The 20,545-nt window shown below is 46.8% G+C and overlaps 1 protein-coding gene across 3 annotated transcripts in view; it reads left to right on the top strand.

Annotated features, from left to right (window-relative positions):
• Window positions 1-529: 529 nt before the first annotated feature.
• LOC105691170 (protein lev-9-like) overlaps window positions 530-20,545 on the top strand; it is a 35,116-nt gene continuing 15,100 nt past the window's right edge. For 2 of the 3 annotated variants that reach the window (XM_048654754.1, XM_048654753.1), the window contains exons 1-4: window positions 530-3,265; window positions 3,704-3,834; window positions 3,938-4,178; window positions 4,262-6,403. In XM_048654754.1, the coding sequence (XP_048510711.1) occupies window positions 2,479-3,265; window positions 3,704-3,834; window positions 3,938-4,178; window positions 4,262-6,403 (3,301 nt within the window). In that variant the 5' untranslated portion in view covers window positions 530-2,478. Of the gene's footprint in view, window positions 3,266-3,703; window positions 3,835-3,937; window positions 4,179-4,261; window positions 6,638-20,545 lie in introns of those variants that run through there. The other variant, XM_012409480.3, reaches the window with a different exon arrangement.

Below are 20,545 nucleotides of genomic sequence, written 5' to 3' on the forward strand. Positions count from 1 at the left end.
AGAAAATGCTCGATGCGTTTGTACGAGGAATTTTTATATCACGTTCTTCTACCGTCGAGGATCATCCCGAAGTCGGATAATATATCATGGCAGTGCTGTATGTGCGAAGGGGTTACAAATTATGATTCGAACGTTACCAAACAGTTAGCGCGTCTCCCGATAATAAAATATGGTTAGCGAACACGCGCCCGGACGCCGTACGGCCCGCGGATTGCCGAGATCGTATATAAAATGACTTTGGGAATATAAAGTACGGCGGTGAAAAATGGAAAAAATCTCTGCAACTGTACCGTTATCGCACGCTTTCGTTGTGAATAACAAAGATAAAATAATCAATCTTAGCGACCGTCGTATTCCGCTGATCTTTTGACAATTCGATTTATCTCACGCATAATCCGAATACCGGACGTGTGCGTAAAAATTTTTTGCAAATCCGATCCCGGAAGATCGAGACGTAGAGGTAGCTACGTGATTCGGAATCGTTGCATGCCGTGACGTTGATTAACGGGGGGGGGGGGGGGGGGGGGGGGGAATTGCATTGCCTCGAATGCACCTGGTTCCCGCGGAGTAGTGAACGGGAAAAAGGTGAAAGAAACATTAACGGTTGAGAACCGGTAAGCTTCTTAACTCGCAAGAAATCTAAAAACCGAGGCTACCGCGTCGACGTCGTTGACAAGAACTCTTCAAATCCCTTGTCTTTCGAATCTCATCTCTCCCTTTCGGCTACCGAGTTACCGTTTCGGACTCGCAACTTCTTCGGGTCATACGGAGAGTGAGAAATTTCATTTTTCATTCGCAAAAATTTTCTCTCTGATTAAAGACACGTTAGACGATCAGTTTGAAAAACGTGTGGACGAACTTGCTATTCAACCTGTGCGTGAAATCGAGTGCTGGACTAAAGAGCGAGAGGGTCTCACCTGATTTGAATAAGATAAATGAAGACATCAGTTTCGAGAGAAGGCGCGCATAGGCCGATACAAGAGATAGGTGTAACGATAGTCGGGATAGTAAAAGTACCATTGAACATTTGCCGATTGATTGCTATCGTTAAGAAGACAATGGCGGACATGGGGCTTAACCTAACGATCGAGTCGAGTTATAAGAATCGACCGGGATTACCTTGGTAGCCCTTAACTAACAAGTTGCAGCTTACTTTTATCCGTTTGAAATTGATCTTCTCTTGTCGAAGCGCGCGTCGCCTACGCTCTTCACCTCGGCCTACACGTTTTAGAAACTCTTGTTAGATACGTGTGTATTGTGCGCGTACGCAGGTAACTTAAGCCCACCTGTGCAGGTATAACGTATAATTAATCCGTTGGAGGTATACGTGGATGTCGTTATTATATGAACCGCGGGCAAAGTTTTGGAAAGATTTTTATAAGTATGAAAATGATCTGGCAAAGTACGTTTTAAGTGATTCGTAAATTTGGTTATTAGCGCGCGATTGAATCGAACTTTACGCCTCGGGCAACCAGCTGGCCGATATATACTCTTCAACTGTTGAATTCTCGTCGGTTACAAGCCTACGAAACTCGCAGGTGTTTCGCACGCGCTGATTCCGCAGAGGATTTTCAGAGTTCTTATGTACCATTGATGGGTTAGCACCTTTTCGCAACGCCTCTGCCAAGTAAATTGCCGGTTTTAACACCTTCTCTCTATTTTCTTTTTCTCTCTCTCTCTCTCTCTCTCTCTCTCTCTCTCTCATTCTCGTATTCTTTTGTAAAACGATCCACGCTTCACGGACACCCGTCGGTCCATCGAAATTACACTTCATTCATCCGCTGCCGAAATTATAACCACATCTTCCGTTCCGGTCGATTTTATTCCCGGGACAATTTCGACGATTCTTTTTCTTTTTCTTTTTCATTTTTTTTTTTTTTTTTTTTTGTTTTTTTTTGTTCGAATTATTTTTTACTTTTGTTCATCCGCTTTTGATTTTTTCGCGCCCGGGTGGAAAAGATACGGGGTGAGATATTTCCTCGCCATCTACCGCGGATGCTGCGAAACATGAGCCTGGTATTGAACAACCCTTATGCGCAAGGCAGATGCGCCCCTAGCTGTCTGGCTTTGCGTCGATCCCCAAGGGTGAAATGTCCCGCGGTGAGAGCTTCGGCGCTTTGAAAGTATCGGTTAGCTTGTGAATCACTTTGAGCGGTAAGTCGCGAGCGTGAAGGGAACGTTGGGAGTGATCGAGACAAAAATGAGGTTGTAAAGGGGTCGGGTAAACCAAACGGACGAGAGTCGAGCTGCCCCAGTTGACGGGGGGAGGATAAGTGGCCGGAGCGACGTTGTTTTGGGACTGGAAGGAGAGATTCTTCGGCGTAAGCCGCATCAAAAAGCACCCAAATAAACACAAACAATGCCATTGTACGCGAACTGTAACCGGGGGGGATTCTAAACTCGAAATCAAACAAATCGAAGAAATAATCACGCCGAAAGTGAAACGAGTGTGACGAGAAAATAAAAAAAAATCTCACAATGAAACTGAGCGCGATAAGCCTGGTACTCCTCATCCTCGGTGCTCGCGTTCACCGTTCGCAATGTAAATTGCAAGAACAGGTGTCCGCCGAAGATGACGACGAGGGGGATGATTGGGACGAGGACGACGACGACGACGACGACGACGACAAGTATCACAAGAGCGAGATCGACGACGACGGTCGCGTCTATAAAAACCCGCGAAATTCGCCGTCGGCTATGTGTCCCCGTGACGAGGAGCAGGCCGATCGACTGGGACAGAAGTGTCTGAGAAAATGCTCGACCGACGAGGACTGCAAGAGCAAAAAGAAGAAATGTCGGTGCGACGGAGCCTGCGGTATGTCGTGTATAAAACCGGAACGCGAGTGTCCGGAATTGACTGACATTGAACACGGAGGGATGACCGTCACAGGCAAGTTCTTCGGAGACGCTGCCCGCTATACCTGCGATCCGGGCTTCTTCGTGGTGGGTCTTATGGAAAGAACTTGCAGGGCGGACGGACACTGGACGGGCACGACACCGACTTGCAAAAAAGATTCGAACACTTTCTGCACCGAACCGCCGAAGATAAAAAATTCGCGAAACAACGCTCTCCTCGAACAGACAACCTTCGACCTCGACAGCACCGTCAAATATTTTTGCAACCACGGCTACGTCACCGAGGGATTTCCCACCGCCAAATGTTTGATGAAAAATCGTGCACCGGCCAGCTGGTTCGGTCCCGACATATCCTGCAAGCCGAAGGATTGCGGAATTCCTGCCAACATCGCCAACGGATGGCACGCCGGTAATACAAAATATTGCACAGTCTTTTCGGGATTGTCATTCGATGTTTTTCGCGAATATCCAGAGTCCGATCGCCAGACATTTTCAACGAAGAATTTGATATTTTCAGAACTAAAAGCCAATTCTCGTTGAATTTCAGTTCATCCTCCGTTAAATAACTAATCGATAGCCTTTCGGATGAAGTTCGCTTGATTAAGTCCGCTCTGTCAAAGAGAGTTAGTTTGTTGGAAGCGGTGAAGCGCGTCTGATTGAAAAAAACCTTTGAAACGTAGAGAACGCGTCACCCCGCTGCATCGCGTCGAGGGTAGCTTCGATTTGACCCCGAATAACTTTGATATTTCGCTTACGAATCCCAGTTGAAAAATAAAAACCGACTAAAATCTTAGTGAAAATTCACCCCCCCCCCCCTCCCGTTTAACTACTATTATTGTACAATCAGGGGAATGCCACACTTTCGACTGTCGCGTATCTTACCACTGCGAGGATGACTACGAATTGGTCGGAAGGGCCGAAAAAGTTTGCCTGTCGGACGGAACTTGGGCCCCCAAAGAATCGCCGCAATGCGTTCAGGTTGGTGATTTGAAGAAAATAGTGTCCGTTGAAAAATGACTATCATTTTGTTTGGGTTCTGGTCACAGAACGCAAAACGTCCATATGGATAATTGTTTTACAGGTGACATCCGTTCAGTGTCCACCTCCTGAAAATCCTCGTTACGGAAAAGCGGTGTACACTTCGTGTTCGTACAATTCTATCGTGTCGTACGAATGCAAGTACGGTTACACCATCAAGGGGGACGCGACACGGAGATGCGGTGCCGACAGACGTTGGTCGGGTCAGACGCCGGTCTGCAAAGAAATAGATTGCGGTAGTCCCGGCACCCTGTACAACGGATGGATAGAAAATATCGAAGCAGGTCAATCATTCGCGATCGATCGAATTCCGACCGCCGGAACATTCTTCGGAAATATTTGAAAGTTTTCTTTTTTTGTGACGCAGGTACGGGTCTCGGGGTGAGCATAATTTTCCGTTGCAACGCGCACATGAAATTGGAGGGGAACACGTCGTCGGTTTGTCAAATCGACGGAACTTGGCGTTATCCGTTGCCCCGTTGCCTGGCGCCCTGCGTTATCCCAAGCGTGGACAAAGGGCACGTCGCGGTTCTGAGCGATGAGAGGAATCGCATCAACAACGTCACCGTGGTAGAGCACGGCGAAAAAGTGATCGTCGTCTGCCAATCCGACTACGAATTCGTTGCGAACAAGACGCCGGTTGTTTGCGATAACGGGACATGGGCGGTGATACCGAAATGCACACCGGCGCGATGCAAGCTGATGCCCAGAGCACCGAAGAACGGAATGGTCATAGCACCGAAAACTGAGCACGGGATGCGCGCCGTGTTCAAATGCAAAGACGGCTACGAACTCAAGGGTGACTCGAGATTCGTCGAATGTAATTTCGGCAATTGGACCGGTGAGATCCCCCAGTGCCACGAGGTGTTTTGCCCCTTTCCCGGGTACATCAACAACGGTAAAGTTTTACTGGTGGGAAATATGGGCGTCTACGACTTCCGACCTTACGTTAAAAAAATCGTCAACAATAAGCAAATAATGTACGATTGCGATCGCGGTTATATTTTGAGCGAAGGACCGCCCGGGGCGACTTGTATAGGAGGTTATTGGAGCCCGCGAGAATTGCCCAAGTGTATACCCGGACAACATCCCAGATTGAGATGGAGCCGACGTCGCAGATCGATCGTCAATTCGTCCAAGAGATCGAACTCTAGCCTGCCCTACAAAAGGGTTATCGACTTCTTCAAGCGAATGAGTAAAAAGGTGTTGCACTTGGGTACGAGGAATAAGTCGCGCGGTCATTTGAACCGCGATAAAATGAACGGGAAACACAGATGGCATTCGAGTGGCAATGATTCGACGAGCGGTAACAGCAGGAAGAGAATGTTTTTTGGGGATAAGAATCACACGGGAATAGACAGGGGGAAGATGATAAATTTTCTCGAAATTATATACCAGAAACTCGCGCACGTTGACGCCAAGCTGCAAAAACGGAAATTAGTCGGTAACGTCAGCATGCACGAACTGCTCAACGTTCTTAGCATAAATTCGCTTCACGTTGATCTCGAAGAGGCCCTGAAAAATATCGAGTCGAAAAATTTAACCGGGCCGGTATTCGAAGCGGAAAGTCAAAAGGAATTCGCCAAGTACAGGAGGGAGTTCGAAAAACTCGTTAGATTTTACAGCAAGCCCTTGCAGTTCGAGAGAAAGAGAAAGCAGATGAAATTGAAAAAATCAGGCAAAGATCGCGGGGATAAGTCCGTAGGAAATATGTGGAAAAAGTTGAAGAAACCGCAGCACAGGTCCGCCAATCGTTACAAGGGTTTCTACAGATTTTTGAACGATTACCTGGAAAATAAGTTGTCGAATTCCGGGGCTCGTAACGTGACGGCCGAACTGTTGAAAAAATTGAATATAAACATATTAACGATAAAAAACGGAACGACGATAACGATCAGCGACGTTTACGCGTTTTTCAAACATATCATAGAAAATAAATTGGATACCGATGGTAAAATTAACGAGACCAATGACGTTACGACAGCTTTAACGACGGGGGATACCGGGGAATCGGTCGACGCTGAAAACGCGACGGTCTCTATTATTGCCGCGACACCGACTGAAATATCTAAAGATAATTCGATATTAAATAACGAGATTCCGTCCCATGTTGAGAATAATGATGTAAAAAGCAAAGCAGAAGTTTCCGATACCGAGAAAACGGGTATCTCTTTTAATAAGAGGAAACTACTTTCCCTCGACTATCCGTTGAGCAATAAAAAACCGCAATCGCAGTTGGGAGCATCGGATTACTATCGGCCGTCGTCTCGTAAAATGAGGTCAAAGCCATTGACTCTGAACGAACTGGAAGCGCAGCAACAGAATCACTTGAAAAGATTTCTCGCTCCATCCGAACTGGATAATCAAATATTTCTGAAAAATTTATACCTGACCGCTTACGAGGACGAGTACAGAGCCAACGTGAAACGGTCAATTATACAAAGCAATCGAACCCATCCAAGTCTTTACGAGATGCGGGGTCGCAGGGACCTCGCACCCGACTACCTACGTAAGTAAGACTATTTCAATGTGATATTATCGGATATATACAATTATCATTATCATAAAATAACGATCGATATTTATTAACAATAACTGTGAACAAACATGTATACAACAATACTCCATTTGTCTCTCCCCATATATATCGTCCCGCCCACTCGATTACTGTACGAAGATAAAAAAAAAAAAACAAACAAAAGAAAAGAAAAGCTTTTTGCAATAAACATCAATTTTTATCCATGAAATAATCAACCCCCCGTAATGCGTTACACGTATACATATATATATATCTATCGTACCACACTCGCTTTTTTCAGTGTGTAGAAAAAAAAAAAAAAGAAAAAAAAATATACGAAATATATACAATAGAAAATTTCTATCTGATTCGTTGAAGCCCACGACCGCGTTACCGGAGCGTTGCCTCCTCCCCCACATCTCTCTGTGTACCGGAGGTGATTACGTAGTTAGAGAATCGGGTGCTAATTGAACTAAACACGAAGGTTACGATAAGTGGTCAAAACTGCTACGGGCGGCTGTTAGAGCTGCTGTACGTGTAAACTCGTATACCGGTTGTGCGCGCCTTCTAGACAAATAGAATTACGCTCGTCGTCGTCGCTCGATGGACAGGTAAGGCAGATGTGCCTCGTTACGCGTCAAAACTAAAAGACAGACGAACGCTCGAATAACTTGTCCAAAAAAAAATCGTGCCTCTAAGAAAGTACCACAATCACTTCGAATAATTAGCCCAGAAATTCCGATGAGCCCCGCTCGAAATCATACGAGTAATTTGTACAATAGCTTCACGTTTTCATCGATTCTGTTTCATTTTTTTTTATTTTTCTCACTTCACGGAACAAATGTCGGAAGATTCCCCGCGTTGTGAAAATTCTGATAATTCCAGGAGAGCTCGGTAAGCGATGCATCTGCCGCCGTGAATCATGTTCGCAATTTAACCCGTGCATCTAGATCGAGTTTGTTGCCACCTGTATCATTACTAGAGGTAGTAAATTACGATATCCACACCTGCCGCTTGATAATTTTTACGCTAGTCCCGGGACGAATCGTTCAATTTCCTCATTATCGTCAGACTTATTTAGCATAATTCTTTTTATTCTTTTAAATCGACAATCGAATCGGGGAATTTGGGATGTAGCGTGGTACGGAGTGAAAGTGAGGCAAATTTTTTGCTTTCTTAATACATATAGGCTTCTGGAAGAGGTGTTGATTTCTCATTTATTTTTCGTACGCGTATGAACGCGCGTCGTATATACGTACATATTTTTTTTTCTTTCTCTCGGTACGTCGTTCGGCTCTCGGGTACGGGCCCTCTGATTTTCTCCAGGTGCCGCAGGTCCGTAAGAAGTGACAAAAGTAATCGCGACCGACCAATCGGTAACAGGTGAGTCTCTCGGAAATGTGCGAGTTGACTGCGGGTACGGTGTATGACTACGGTCGGCGACCAAGTGCTGCTTACGGTACATTCTGAAGATCGTCGAGTAAAGGTGGCCACTTGTTTGCGAGTATAAGAGACACCGGGGCGTACAGCCGCTCCGTAAGCACCGAGTGGTTACGGAGAGGCCATCAATCCGCAGCAAACGGGGCCGTGATAATCTTATTCAGTTAAGATGAGAGTACGCGACCGAGAGTTAAGCGGTATACAGGCTTCCTGCCAATTCAATAAGCCGAGTGTATATATACATATACCGTACGTACGTACGGCCGCTACGTACCGTCCGTTCGTCTTGCCAACAGTCTCAATGCCGTCTTTGAAATAGAAGACGAATAACTGCCGAGGTTTAAAAACCGGCGACTTCACTCCGTAAGAGATTCTTCAATGAACGTACGGGGTGTGCGTCATACGCCCTCCAGGGATTTGGATATAGGTATACCGGCGAAACTTACTACTGGAAAATACTATTTACCTCTTTTAACTCTCATCGTTTTCTTAGAGGCGCGCTAAGTGAGTGCAGCCGGAGACCTCCGTGAGCCTCGGGTTCATTGTATGAAAGTTTATTGAATGGATCGCTCAATGAAGTCGCGCTTCGGAGTTTAAACCCCGACTACGCTGCTGCACGAGGTTCGATCCGCCAGAACGGAAGCTATATAACAGTACGCCACGGGTAGAGACTCCTCTTTCAAATCCGTTCGAGAAAGGGTACGGGTCGTAACAGCCCGTCCGAGTATTTTCCATCGATTCGACGACGACGGACTTTTCGAATTTTCTTTCAACCGGCTTTCGCCCCCTCCATTCGAAATGATTCGCACGCGAAGAGACGATAAAGCGATTCGCTGGATCCTGAAAATATTTTTTTTTCGTCCAAAACTCGAATGATTTTCATAATTAAGCTTGGGAACCACAGGCGGATTGTTCGCAAGTGTCGAAGCGCGATTTCCTTATTTCGAAGTATTGTAGCCGACGACGTGCGGAGTTTAGGGACCAACTGCAGCTTGCTCGGAGTTTAGACCAGATTATAACACTTTTGAATATCATGTCGAGGGATGAATGAACGAGGAAACGGTCGTGGAAGTTTTAAGTGGTCGTCGAGACTCTTGGGCATCTGGTTTACACTATGTGTACCTAGATAATATCCATCCAGCGGTGCCATTCCTATACATACGTACAATATACTTTTCAAACGACGATCAGCTTCCCGGACATTTACGCGAGGTTTTCTAACGTCGTTCGTTCGGTTCTCACCTCGTGCTCGGGATTTAGCAAGCGCTCGCTAGGTGGTCCAGGTTACTTACCACTTAGCTGCTTTACGCCGCAAGGCATCTGTTTTTCGACCCGCTCTATAATCAACCAAGTACTGTTAACACCGATGCCCATTAACACCGTGAGCTTCGACTATCTCTTCTTAACGCCACGAGGATACGTGCGCATGTGATTCTCATTTTTTTTTCTTTCCTTCTTCATTTCACGTTACCGATAAATTTGGCCAGAAAACTATAGCCGCAAGTTTTTATTCTTTCTTTCCGGTTTTTTTTTTTTTTCTGCTTCTTATTATCGTGGTTTTTTAAACTCGCCGTATAAATTTCATTTCTTATGAAATCGCGCGGCGTGCGTCAATCGGTTAGATCGGAGTTTCGCACCTTTCCAAATCTGGCCATTGAATCTCAATAAACTCGCGTCCCATAAACGGTACGAATCTCTCTACGGCTCGTACCGCTTATAAGGTAACGGAGAGCCAACGATAACGCGTTGGTTAATTTCAATAACGAGTTATTGGTCACACGAGCGAGACTCGGCGAAGCCGCGGAGCGTCGCGGCAAGTGAATTTCAATTGAACGAGAACACGCGAGATGTTCGAGAAAATCTTGCTATTCCGTTGCGTAGCGTGGTTGAGGTTGGACCGGTAAACCTGAGAAATGGGTACCGCGAAATCACGTAGCGATTTTTATTTCGACGGATTTTCTCCGCCGGTTATATCGATTGGGGCTACGTCCGGGCACGTTATTAATCGTCCGAACGGCGGAATTGGTACGCTCGTTTCGACGGGTGTTTCTCGACGGTAAATGACGCGACGATACGTATACATACCTATATAATATGTACGCGTGTAAATTCCTCGTCCGGAAGTTAAGCGTGATTAATTAAAATTTTACAGAGAGAGTGCTAATACCGTTGCGTAAGGCGGATCGCGTGTCGTCACGAGGAAATTAGTTGCTGAAAATTTTTCTCCATTATTTATGGCGTGTGCCCGAAACAGCGCGATACCCGCGTAATTCATTTCTTCGGGATCATTTTTTTCCCTTTTTTCTTACCCCCCACCCTCCCTACCTCCGTCATTCGCCACCGCGGCGTGAGACGAATTTCTATCTCCTTACCCGCGGCCAACCGAGTTGTCATCGCGGGAGATTTTAGAAATAAATGAAACACTATCGGATTCACAGTGTTAAATTCGAAACGCGTTTGATCAACGCGAGTGCGTCCTAGCCGGTGGTCCTCTGCCCTAACTGGTATCCGATATAAAGGGGTGGCCGGCAACGGTCATTGTGAGTGGATCTTTTCTCAGTTTTTTTTTTTCATTTTTTTTATTTCTCTGAACTCGCCTCTCTCACTTTTTTTCTTCTCCATAGTCTTCTCTCTCACTATTCACTTCCATCTTTTTTTTCCGAGCACGCTTGCGCTGGATCTTTTTAATACCATCTTTGGACGCGCACAGGTGGCACAACCGAAAGTGGTAGGACTACCATAGGGGTTCCCAGGTGCATTTTACCAATGTGTTTCACACACGTGTCGTATGAACCCCGTGGACGCGGGGTTGTTTGAGAAATTTCGGCCGTTGAAAGGGCGCGTTGTTTCACAAACGTGACAAACTCCGCGTAAGCGGACAAATCGAAGGTGGAGTGGAAGAAGAAGCGAAAAATCTCGAAGAGGGAATGGAACGGAGGAGTAAAAAGTTTCGAGTTTCGGAAGGTGTGTAAAATGTGGAAGATTGAATTGAAATTAAACTCGATTCACTCCGATCTATAATTGGATCGGGAGGGCCTCCCCGGATATCTGGTAGATCGAAAGGCTCTGAGATCTCCTAAATCGAAATGATTCTACGGTAGTTAGTTACGCTGTGTTTCGGGAAGGTTCTACGTTAGATTTGACAAGTGTCTTTCGAACGAGTTTTCGACCATTTCGAATCGACGACATCCCGATCCCCTTGTCCTCGCCTTTCATATTCGGATCGCAGGTGGTCGCTGGTCTGGGTGATTGCACGAGCGAAAAAAGTAAATTGATCCAACAGGTTACACAGGGGCTTTAATGAACTTTGGTAACTTTTACGCAGTTCTTTGCCAACTCTGCTTACAATTTTCTTCTTTCAATTAAGAGGAAACAGCTTCGCTTTTGTTCGATTAAAAGAAGATCCCGACTTAACCTGTCGGAGGACGAAAGTAGAGGCAGGGTTTTCAGCAACGCTTTACTTTGTCTTTGTAATCGGGGATGACTTTACGTTTGACTCAGCAGGAAACTGGAGTCAAAGAATTTCCTGCTCCTCCGCCCTAACCATGGGAAAAATAGACGAACCGCAGAAGGGAAAAAAAAAAAAATTCCGGCCGATGGGATAATCAAACGAACATATTTCTGGATTAATGACCTGATACGAAAGTTGAAAAAAAATTCTTGCAATGGTTAGTTTTTCTTGCATCACGTCGTTGGGTTTGGAAATTTTTTCCTACAGAGCGCTCCTCGTGGGGCCCCCCAAGGCCTGAAACTGTTGGCAATGGCTCGAATATTTTAGAAATATTTCAATGTAGCCGTAGGCTGGTAACATTATTTGGGGGGGGGGGGGAGGGGGGGGAAAAAAAAACCTTATATATTAAGTTCCGGAGACAGATATCCTACGGCTTTGACCGTAAAAATATGTCTCCCTCGCTGTTCGGTTATGGGACCCCGTGAGATTACAAAGCGAACGACACAATCGTCCATCAAGTCGGTTAATCATTATTTAAATTCGATAAATAAGGAATAGCGGGGATCCAGACATCGGCAACGCTATGGCATAATACAGCCCCGCGGGTCCTCCTTGCCAGAAAACATGTTTTATTGAGCGGCCGGCCATATTTTAAGGTAATCGTGAGTTAAACGGAATACGTGAGAATTGGAATAGCCGCGACACCGCTATCGAACGAGCGAAGAATAAGGGAAATCCTCAGCTTTCTTTTCACCTCGATATTAAAAAATGAATCACCCTTATCGGCGTCGGCGGATACATTTTTATTTTCAATTGAATCGAGCTTTGATCTCGACAGATGAGAGGGCTCGCGGGGTGGGAACGAGTCTGTAGTCGTTCATCCAAGCGGTCGCACACGACGGGGCATGACGATGCTCAACGTCGTTAGCTACCATTCAATGCGATCCTAAATCCCCATCAAGTAGCCGTGATTTTGTCCCCTGAAGGTAGAAGGATTATAATTTGGATGACTATCGGGACGGAGGTGAAGTAGGTGGTTCGAAGACGTCCGTTCACGCTCTAATATCACTTCGGAAATATTCTCAGCCGGATCATCAGGTGGGAATGATGCTTTCATCGTAACGAAAATTATATCGAACCAACCGGGACGTGATCCTCGATTATCGGAGCAGAATCGAGAAGCGTGATAAAATTTTAAGCAGCGGGCATATCCCGATCGGCCAGTGCCCCATACCGTCTTTATCTGCCGGAGCACGCGGGTGACCCGCTGAGTCCTTGTGAAACCAAAACGAGGCACGCGGCCGTCCCTAGAAGGTGGGGGTGTGCCCGAAAACGGAGAGAGCCACCTTATACCGAAATCCGACCCCGAATCCCCCGGCTAGTTTTCCGAGGCGGGACGCAACCCTGATTTATTTATTGTACCCGCAACCCCCTGCGCGACCGCTCCGTCGGGGTGAATGGGCGTGGAGATCTGCCAGATAAGGGTTACATCGTTTGTGATTTCGTAGGGGTTGCTGGATTATAATGGTAATAAATTCTACTCCCAGATACCACGAGTGTTGCGCAGCAGATTCTCTCATACTTAGCTAAACTGCCGTCGGTCGTTTCCGGTTGAGACTCGACTTCGAAACCCCCCATCCGATCGGTTTGTTCGGTGAAATTTTCAAGTAAAATTTCGCTTCTTTAATTTGAACGCAAAACTATCTCGTTATAATTTTGAAAAATCGCAGGGATAGTTCACCGTTCCTTTCATTTTTCTACGAAACGAATGCAGCGTGAATATCTGGGTACATCTTGTATTTATTTTTTCATTTTTCTCCAACAAACCTCGTGCGATTTGCAAAGAAAACCGCGGGGTGCTCCCGCGGTGTCAGGTGGTACCCGACTATAAGTTGGCGTTGTCATTAATAACGAAGATAATTTGTGGGAAACAATCTCCTGCGGAGGGTACAGTCCCTAGATTCCGTATAAGATCCGAGACCGAGACCCCGGGGATCGCGCAAGGTCGTCATTAGATACAAAACGTATACTTTCGCAATGTCATTTGTATCCGTGTCCCGCGCTTATCCCAAAACCAGTGGTACTCATCCCTCGAACTGATGAGAAAAAAAAAGAAAAAGAAAAAAAAAACGGAATTCCCCTTTTCTTTTTCTTTGGAAATTTTTGACCCCCTGAGAAATGGTCACGCGTGTCCCTGAGCTCTTTAAGATTCGGACTCCGTCAACCTGCGCGCCAAACCAAAGGACAGTGCTTAAGCGCGCTTTGCATCAACATTTTCGAGGTGGCATCGGTACGTCTTCGTTATTTTAGGACTAACAAGAAACGTGAGGGTCTCTTGGTATTTCGGAAGGTACGGGGGGTGAAAAGTTTGTTTTTATTGGGAGGGGCGAAATTTTAATACAACTATCGATCCCCTTGACGGATGGCGTGTTTAGCTCACGCGGTAGGTTGATGAATAATAAAAACTACCGAAGTCAAGCGCAGGAGCTGACCGAGGCCATTTGAAAGACTGAAAGTAAACAGTCGTAGATGGTCGGTCAGGATCTTACTTTTCGAGATTTCGAGACAATCTTAGCCGGTCTCACGATCGGTTGCTATTTTTGCGGAGTCAAGAATATTCCGAAGGTATTGCGGGTTGGAGTAAACCGCGAAAAATGGATTTGGAAACTTTGAAGAATGGGCAAGAGTAACGCCTCGAACCTTCTCAAGTTCACGCCTGGTTCGAGAGTCGTAGACTCACTCGTTCATTCCGATTCGGTCCCATTGAGAATAAGATTTGGTAACTCGGAACGCGTGAAAACGCAATTCAGTTCACTCTTCGTAGTTTTCCGTCGAGTCTCGAGTCGGGGGGTGGTCGGTCTTCCTTCGCGGTTACAATGGGGACGTGGAGTTAACAGGTAAACGAGAGAGCGACAATGCCCCGCGCGCACGTACCGCGATGTTGAACCAACTTTTGGTGAACTCGGTGAATCCAATTGTCTATGCGAGCGAAGCAAAAAAAAAAATAGCAGTAGAAGGTCGCCCTTCCGAAAATCCATTCACCGCGAGCCCCGTGACGTCTTCCTCGAGGCTCCGGGTCCCGACAATAGCTCGCAAACGTCACGGGTGACAACAATATTTGACACCCGGTACACACGTGCCTGAGGAGAATACCAACCGAAGTCGGATCACTGAACTTCAACAAATATCGAGCGATTCGCACCCTGGGAAAAAATTAAGACCACCCGCTACGCTTTATGTATCCGGTTCTCCGGCGGAAAGTGTTCCATTAAAAAAAAAAAAAAAAAAAAAAAAAAAAGGCAGAGTTTAAACGTCGGAAGAAATCGCTCCGTTTCTCGGTTTTATTAAGCAATTGAACGTATTCACTCGTAAGATGATTTCACTGTAATCTACGGGGATTTCTCAGGGATGGGAAGTCCGATGAAGCCCGTAAGAAACGAATGGTGTTGAGAAACTGACTGTTATTAGAACTGAAGTGAAGTAGAAAAAGTTGAAGAGAACCAACGATTATCTTTTTTCGATTCATTTTTTTTTTTCTTCCGTTCCAACTATTACGAACATTTAGCGGTGTGTTTTAGTTTATAAAATTAGTGCCCGAGGTGGTTTTGAAGTAGCGGTAAAGAAAACACCAGCTGGATTTTGTACGGCGTTAGATCTTTTTCTGATATCTCACTAAACGCAACGCCACCCAAGGTGTCAGGTGAGAGAAGATAGCATGGTCAGATAAGAATCCCATCTCCAGGACATTAGCCATTTCATGGTAGGGAAGGATGGGAGGCCCGAAGGTGAAAAAAACGAAGGAAAGTAAGAAAGAGTAAAAAACTAGATAGGACCTGCCCGATTGTGCCAAGTGGGTGAAAATAATGTTGAAAAAGTGTCAAGGTTAAGGTTAAGATGTACAGTTCCAAGGACGACTTTAGCCTCATCTCTGGTGGTCCGAAAAATGTGCTGGGGTTTTTTCGACTCGGCGCTTACGTTTCATTCAAAGTTGTCGTTTCATTTTCTTACCGCCTCGACAAATATTGCTCTTGCAAAAGATTGGGAAGCGAGATTCCGCACGCCCGGTTTCGCGGCGGAAAAAAAATACATATTATACCGCGTTTTGCATTATTCATATATGGTACAACGATGTGTAACATAATAACGGAACGAAAAAGTAACAAAACAAGAAAAAAAAAAAAAACGGAGGGAAAAAAGGAGAGAAGAGATACCAATTTGTTTGCCAAATTTAGTACCACCCTTTTGTATACCTGTGTCACAATTCTCGTATCTCGGAGAGAAAATCGACTCGCATCGAATCGACCCTCCGCCGCGTGAGAAATTCAATTTGAAAAATGTATTTCGCTCATTGCTATTGAGAAAATTTCGTTCTGCATAAAAGAGTAATTGATTGACCGATCAATGGGGTAGGTTAGCGAAAAGAACGTCTTTTCTTGTCTCTCTTTTTCATCGAGCTACCCGCTCGTATATGTATACATATGGTCGTGCAGAAATAAAAAACGGCTCGAGTTGCGCTCCCTTTGAAGAAAGGGGGGGTCCTCGAAGAGCAAAGAGAGTTTGCGCGGCGGCATATACACGGTGTGCGGTTATCGTTCCGTTGGAAGCGTGTAAAGGGAGGTCATCCCCGTCCTCGTCCGTGTCCTGGCCTCCCCTATGTTGCGCGCCGTCTTTTCACAGCACCTGCCGTGACTCACCGCGGCCGTAAGAGAGTGTGCCACGTTAAAAGGTACGGCGTTGCTTGGCTCCCCCGCAAAACCTTCCGATGTGGATTACAAAGGCTTAAATACCGGTCCTCGTAAGATGAATATATATATATATATATATATGTATATCGTGCACACGTGTACGCAATATCCTATGTAGTCCGATGCGCGTTCTCTCTGTGTTTTTTTTTAATTTTTTTTTTTCTTTTTCTTATTTTCCTTGTCTCTTTTTTGCCCGCGCCGCAGTTGTACACGACGAAGGGATAGGTATTACCGAAATCGCGTCTTCGCCGAAGCATGAAAAATCCTCCGTTACGACGCGACGCGACGCGGTGCGGCGTCGCGTTTTTTTTAATAAATCCATACAGGTATACAGCGTTCTCGGGGATTAGCGATTTGTTGAAACGATCATCCGCATGAAGATGCACCGTGGTGCAAATCTCTTCTCCTGAAGAAGTTGGCAGGAGATAATGCGGAATATATATCTGAACAGTTGGCCGACTCGAGGGCGTTCGAAAATTAAAAAAATGAAAGCAAAACGGTGGAATTGAAACGAATGTAGAAGGACGAGTGAAATATGCAAGGATCAAAATCTCATTCGGGATTTCGAACGACGGAATTTCGACTCCTCCTCATTCCCTACCCTGTGAACGGTGCGGCCTAACGTCAGGCGTCGCGCGCTAACAGTTTCTCTCTCGTGTTTTGAAAAACTAAATTTCTCTCTTTCGGTAAATCACCAATTAATGGCAAAAATATCTTTGAATAGCCATTGGATAATAACGCTCGTACGTGCAACGTAATCTGAAATTATATCCTCATTTCTCCTCATTACGCGTCGTTCGATCTTTCGATGGGAAATACGAACAAGCGGCGGTCCCGCTCCAAGTTACGTGCACCTAAGAAGGAAGGTACGTACGGCTTATCCACCGTTGACCCAACGACCTAGGTATGTCCAGCTCGTAGCATCTTGCTAGCGGATACGCGCTCGAGTCTCGTTGCTCTATTCTTAGATAGACGAGCGTCATAGACGAGCGCGCTCGGCTCTGGGACAGGTGGTCGGTAGGTGCCCCCGAGCCGAATACTACGGTGCGTATGGGAGAGTGCGTTGCGCGTGGTACTACGTGGTACGTACGTAACATGCGACGAGGAATGCGTGTTGCTTCTACTACGTACTCTCCGCGCACATCTACGAGCCGGACGGTCCGCTTCGACCGCTCACCGTGCGATATCTATTCGTCCGTTCGTCGTGTGCGTCGTCCGTGTAACCGTCGCTTCTCCAATGAGTTTACAGCTCGTGTGGTACTTTGATAGAAATATACACGGTAAGGATCAGCCGCAGGTTGCTTCAACCCTGCCAGTAAAATAGAGTTACCTCCTTCTCCGTATCTCCCGAGTGAAAAATTAGAACCGGAAATTGAAACATGGGGATTTTCGAAGAAGAGGAAAAAAAAACAAAAATAAAAATCGCGAGGAAATTTTGTCGATTTTTTCTCCAACGAGACGAAGATTATCATCGATTCGGCGGATTCGACCGACGGTGCGAAGAATTGACACCGCTTTCGCCAAGTAAACCGACCGCACGGTATACGGCAAACGGTAGGAGTGGGTGTCACGGTGGCGCACGGGGTCGTACGTCGCGCGCGATGTCGTGACGACTACTTCTACGTACATTATATACATACCACCGGGGGACACATGGTACTCCTTATACGCGCGACCGGGTATCGCGATTGTTCCGAGAAGAGGAACACTGCGAGCGTGTCGCGCGTTTATACTGAGATACGACGACGGCTTGCCGCGGTAGTTCAACACATATATACGTATACAGGTTAACCCGCGGAGAGAATCTCTTACGGCAATTAATCGCTCCAGGTAATTGCTGAGGATAAGGGCTTACCGATCCATCAAGCTAATTAAACCTCCTTGAGGAGCTCTCCGTCCTCCTTCGACTTCGAGACTCGGTGTTCGACGTGAGTTACATTCCGATGGAACGTCGCGGTTGCCCGAAATATTTGATTATACTGGAAAGAAGGTATTCGGAAACCAGTGGCAGATCTTCCGCAGATATGTAAAGAAAAATAATTGATAAATAATAACGCGCGTTACGGGGATCTCTCTTTTCGTCTTCGAGGCTACCTAAAGTCGCGTTCGATACTTAAAATCGGTAGAAGCGGTACGGCGTTCGAGTATCGGCGTTGAGATTGCCGATTTTTAAGTCTGGCAAGAGAAGTGTATTGAAAAGGTGAAATAAAAGGAGAGAGAGGAGAAGGAAGAGTTGTTCTCCGGTCGGAGGACCCCGAGGCCACCAGGAGCCCGCGCGCGTCTTTTCTGTGATGTATGCTCGGCCGACCGCGAGCCACGCAACCAGATGAAGCCTGATTGCACTCCCGCACCCTCCGTATGCCCATTACAACTACTGTCAAGCTGCAGCTGCTGCCGCTGCCGCCGCTGCTCCCGCTGCCCGCCGCTATAAGACTCGCGCTCCGTGATTCGAGCATTCAACGGAGAGAAAAGATAGCAAAGGGAGGGGGGGGGGGGGGGGGCGGGGAGATCGGTTACCCAAGAAGATTTACGAGGGCACCGAGAAAGTGCAAACTACTTGGCTGCCGCAGATTTTGCACGCAAATTACCGATCAACGGCTTCGCTTCGGATTGGAAATTTTTTTTCCACTCGTTAGCGGCCCGACGACGTCCCCCGGATCAGGATTCTCCGCGTGATCGGAGTTATCGCGTTTTGGATTCGGGTGAAAAAAATTTCCCAATTTTTTTTTTTTCGACTCTCGCCACAGACTAACGGCGTGTCCGGAGGTGAGGAATTTCGTTGATCTCGTTCTAGGGAAGCCGGGCGTTTTTATATTATACCTAGCCGCGACGCGTCGGAGCGTGACGATTTTTCCTCACAGGGTGGGTCCGCGGTGTCGTACGGATCGTTTGGAAATTCCGTTCTTTATTAGTTCGAACGCGTGAACGCGAGTCAACTCGTAAACATTCCGCGGCATAGATCAGATCGGAAGAGATTTTCTCCACGGCGATCGTCCCCCTGATATCCCGCCGGCTGTGAACGGGGGTGGTCCGTCGTCTTCGTTCCAACGAAATCAATCGACGAACAACGAATCGATCCTACGTTCAAACTTCGATTTCCGGATTCGCGTGGGTCGTAGGGCTGGAATCGTCGGGGGATAAACCGAAAGCGGGTTCGGGGGGGTCGTTCGTTGAAAATTTATCGGGTACGGGGGGAAACTCTATTTTCCCCCCCCCGGAGGCGCGGGGTCTCGGAGGACTCCCACAAACAGCCGCGTCCTCATCCCGATTCCGTTCGTCGACGCCGCGCGTCCCTCTCGCTCGCTCTTCGGACGAGCGAGTGAATCACGCGTCCCACCTGCCGGAGCGCGACCTCTTAATGCCCGTAACCGAGAGATGCGCGCGGCCCTCAGTGTCTCGTGTCTCAAAAACTCCTGGCACATATCTCTCCCTCTCTTCGTCTCCTTCCCTTTTCTTACGGGTATTCCTTGTTTTTTTTTGTTTTTTTTTTTTATCTATATCTTTCTTTTACCTCGTCGTTTTTACCTCTTTGTCCCTCGGTGTATATATATATATATACACGAGAACGTAATAGCTCCGACAGTCTCCCACTGTATATAGGCTTTATTTTCACGTGAGAGAGACCGCGAGCGCGCCTTTGGCCGCGGCGAACGCGGACGGACTTATTATACGCTATGTATACGCGCGTATACACTCGAGAGTCTCGGCCTGGGAAAATGTTAAAACGTATATACCCGCCGTAAGATCGTGTACCACGTATATAGTCATTTCTCTTTACCCGTATCGGGGGCCCGAGGGAACATCTAGCGCGGGTTTCTATGTCCCCCCCCGTCCGTCCGTGTCCATGCGTATAGGTACATACGCTACTCCCGTATGCGTACGGTCGCTCTCCTGCTGGTCTCTTCCTTCCAGGACCGGTGAGGTAACGGGCGTTCATTCCACTTATGCGATTAGTCATTACCGGGGCGCAAAAGGTTCTTCAATTTCACCTGCGAGAGTTCGTCGTTCGTTTAAAAAAACGCGTCGTTCGACCGAGTGAGTCGCTTGAGTCGCAGTAACGGCGCGCCTGATTGACTTACTGAAAATCGTGAATTCTGATGAAATTACGTGAATACCGTCGAGCGGGTATATCGAACGGAGAAAATATCCGGATGATTGGCAAACGCTGTACCGGAATGTTTCTCGACGGAGAAACGCGCGCTCGCGCCCCCGGACCCGGACCCGTCGATGTAGAAGGAGGATGTGTGAAGGAGGTATGAAATTCGGATCGAAGGAATCCTCCGTTGGAATTCTCAAATTGGAAGAAACGGAGAAATTCTTGAACACACGGAATTCGGATGTACAACGATACCGAGCTACGCGAAGAACGCTAACGAAGCGGAGAATGAAATCTATGATTCCCTGTAGACAAGTTGTAAAGCTTCCAGGTATCGATGCTCGACCGATTACGCGGACATTATCGAAGGGATCCTTCGGAAAAAAATAGAGGACCGTTGT

Source organism: Athalia rosae, chromosome 4 (assembly GCF_917208135.1).
Source record: "Athalia rosae chromosome 4, iyAthRosa1.1, whole genome shotgun sequence".
NCBI classification, from domain to species: domain Eukaryota; kingdom Metazoa; phylum Arthropoda; class Insecta; order Hymenoptera; family Athaliidae; genus Athalia; species Athalia rosae.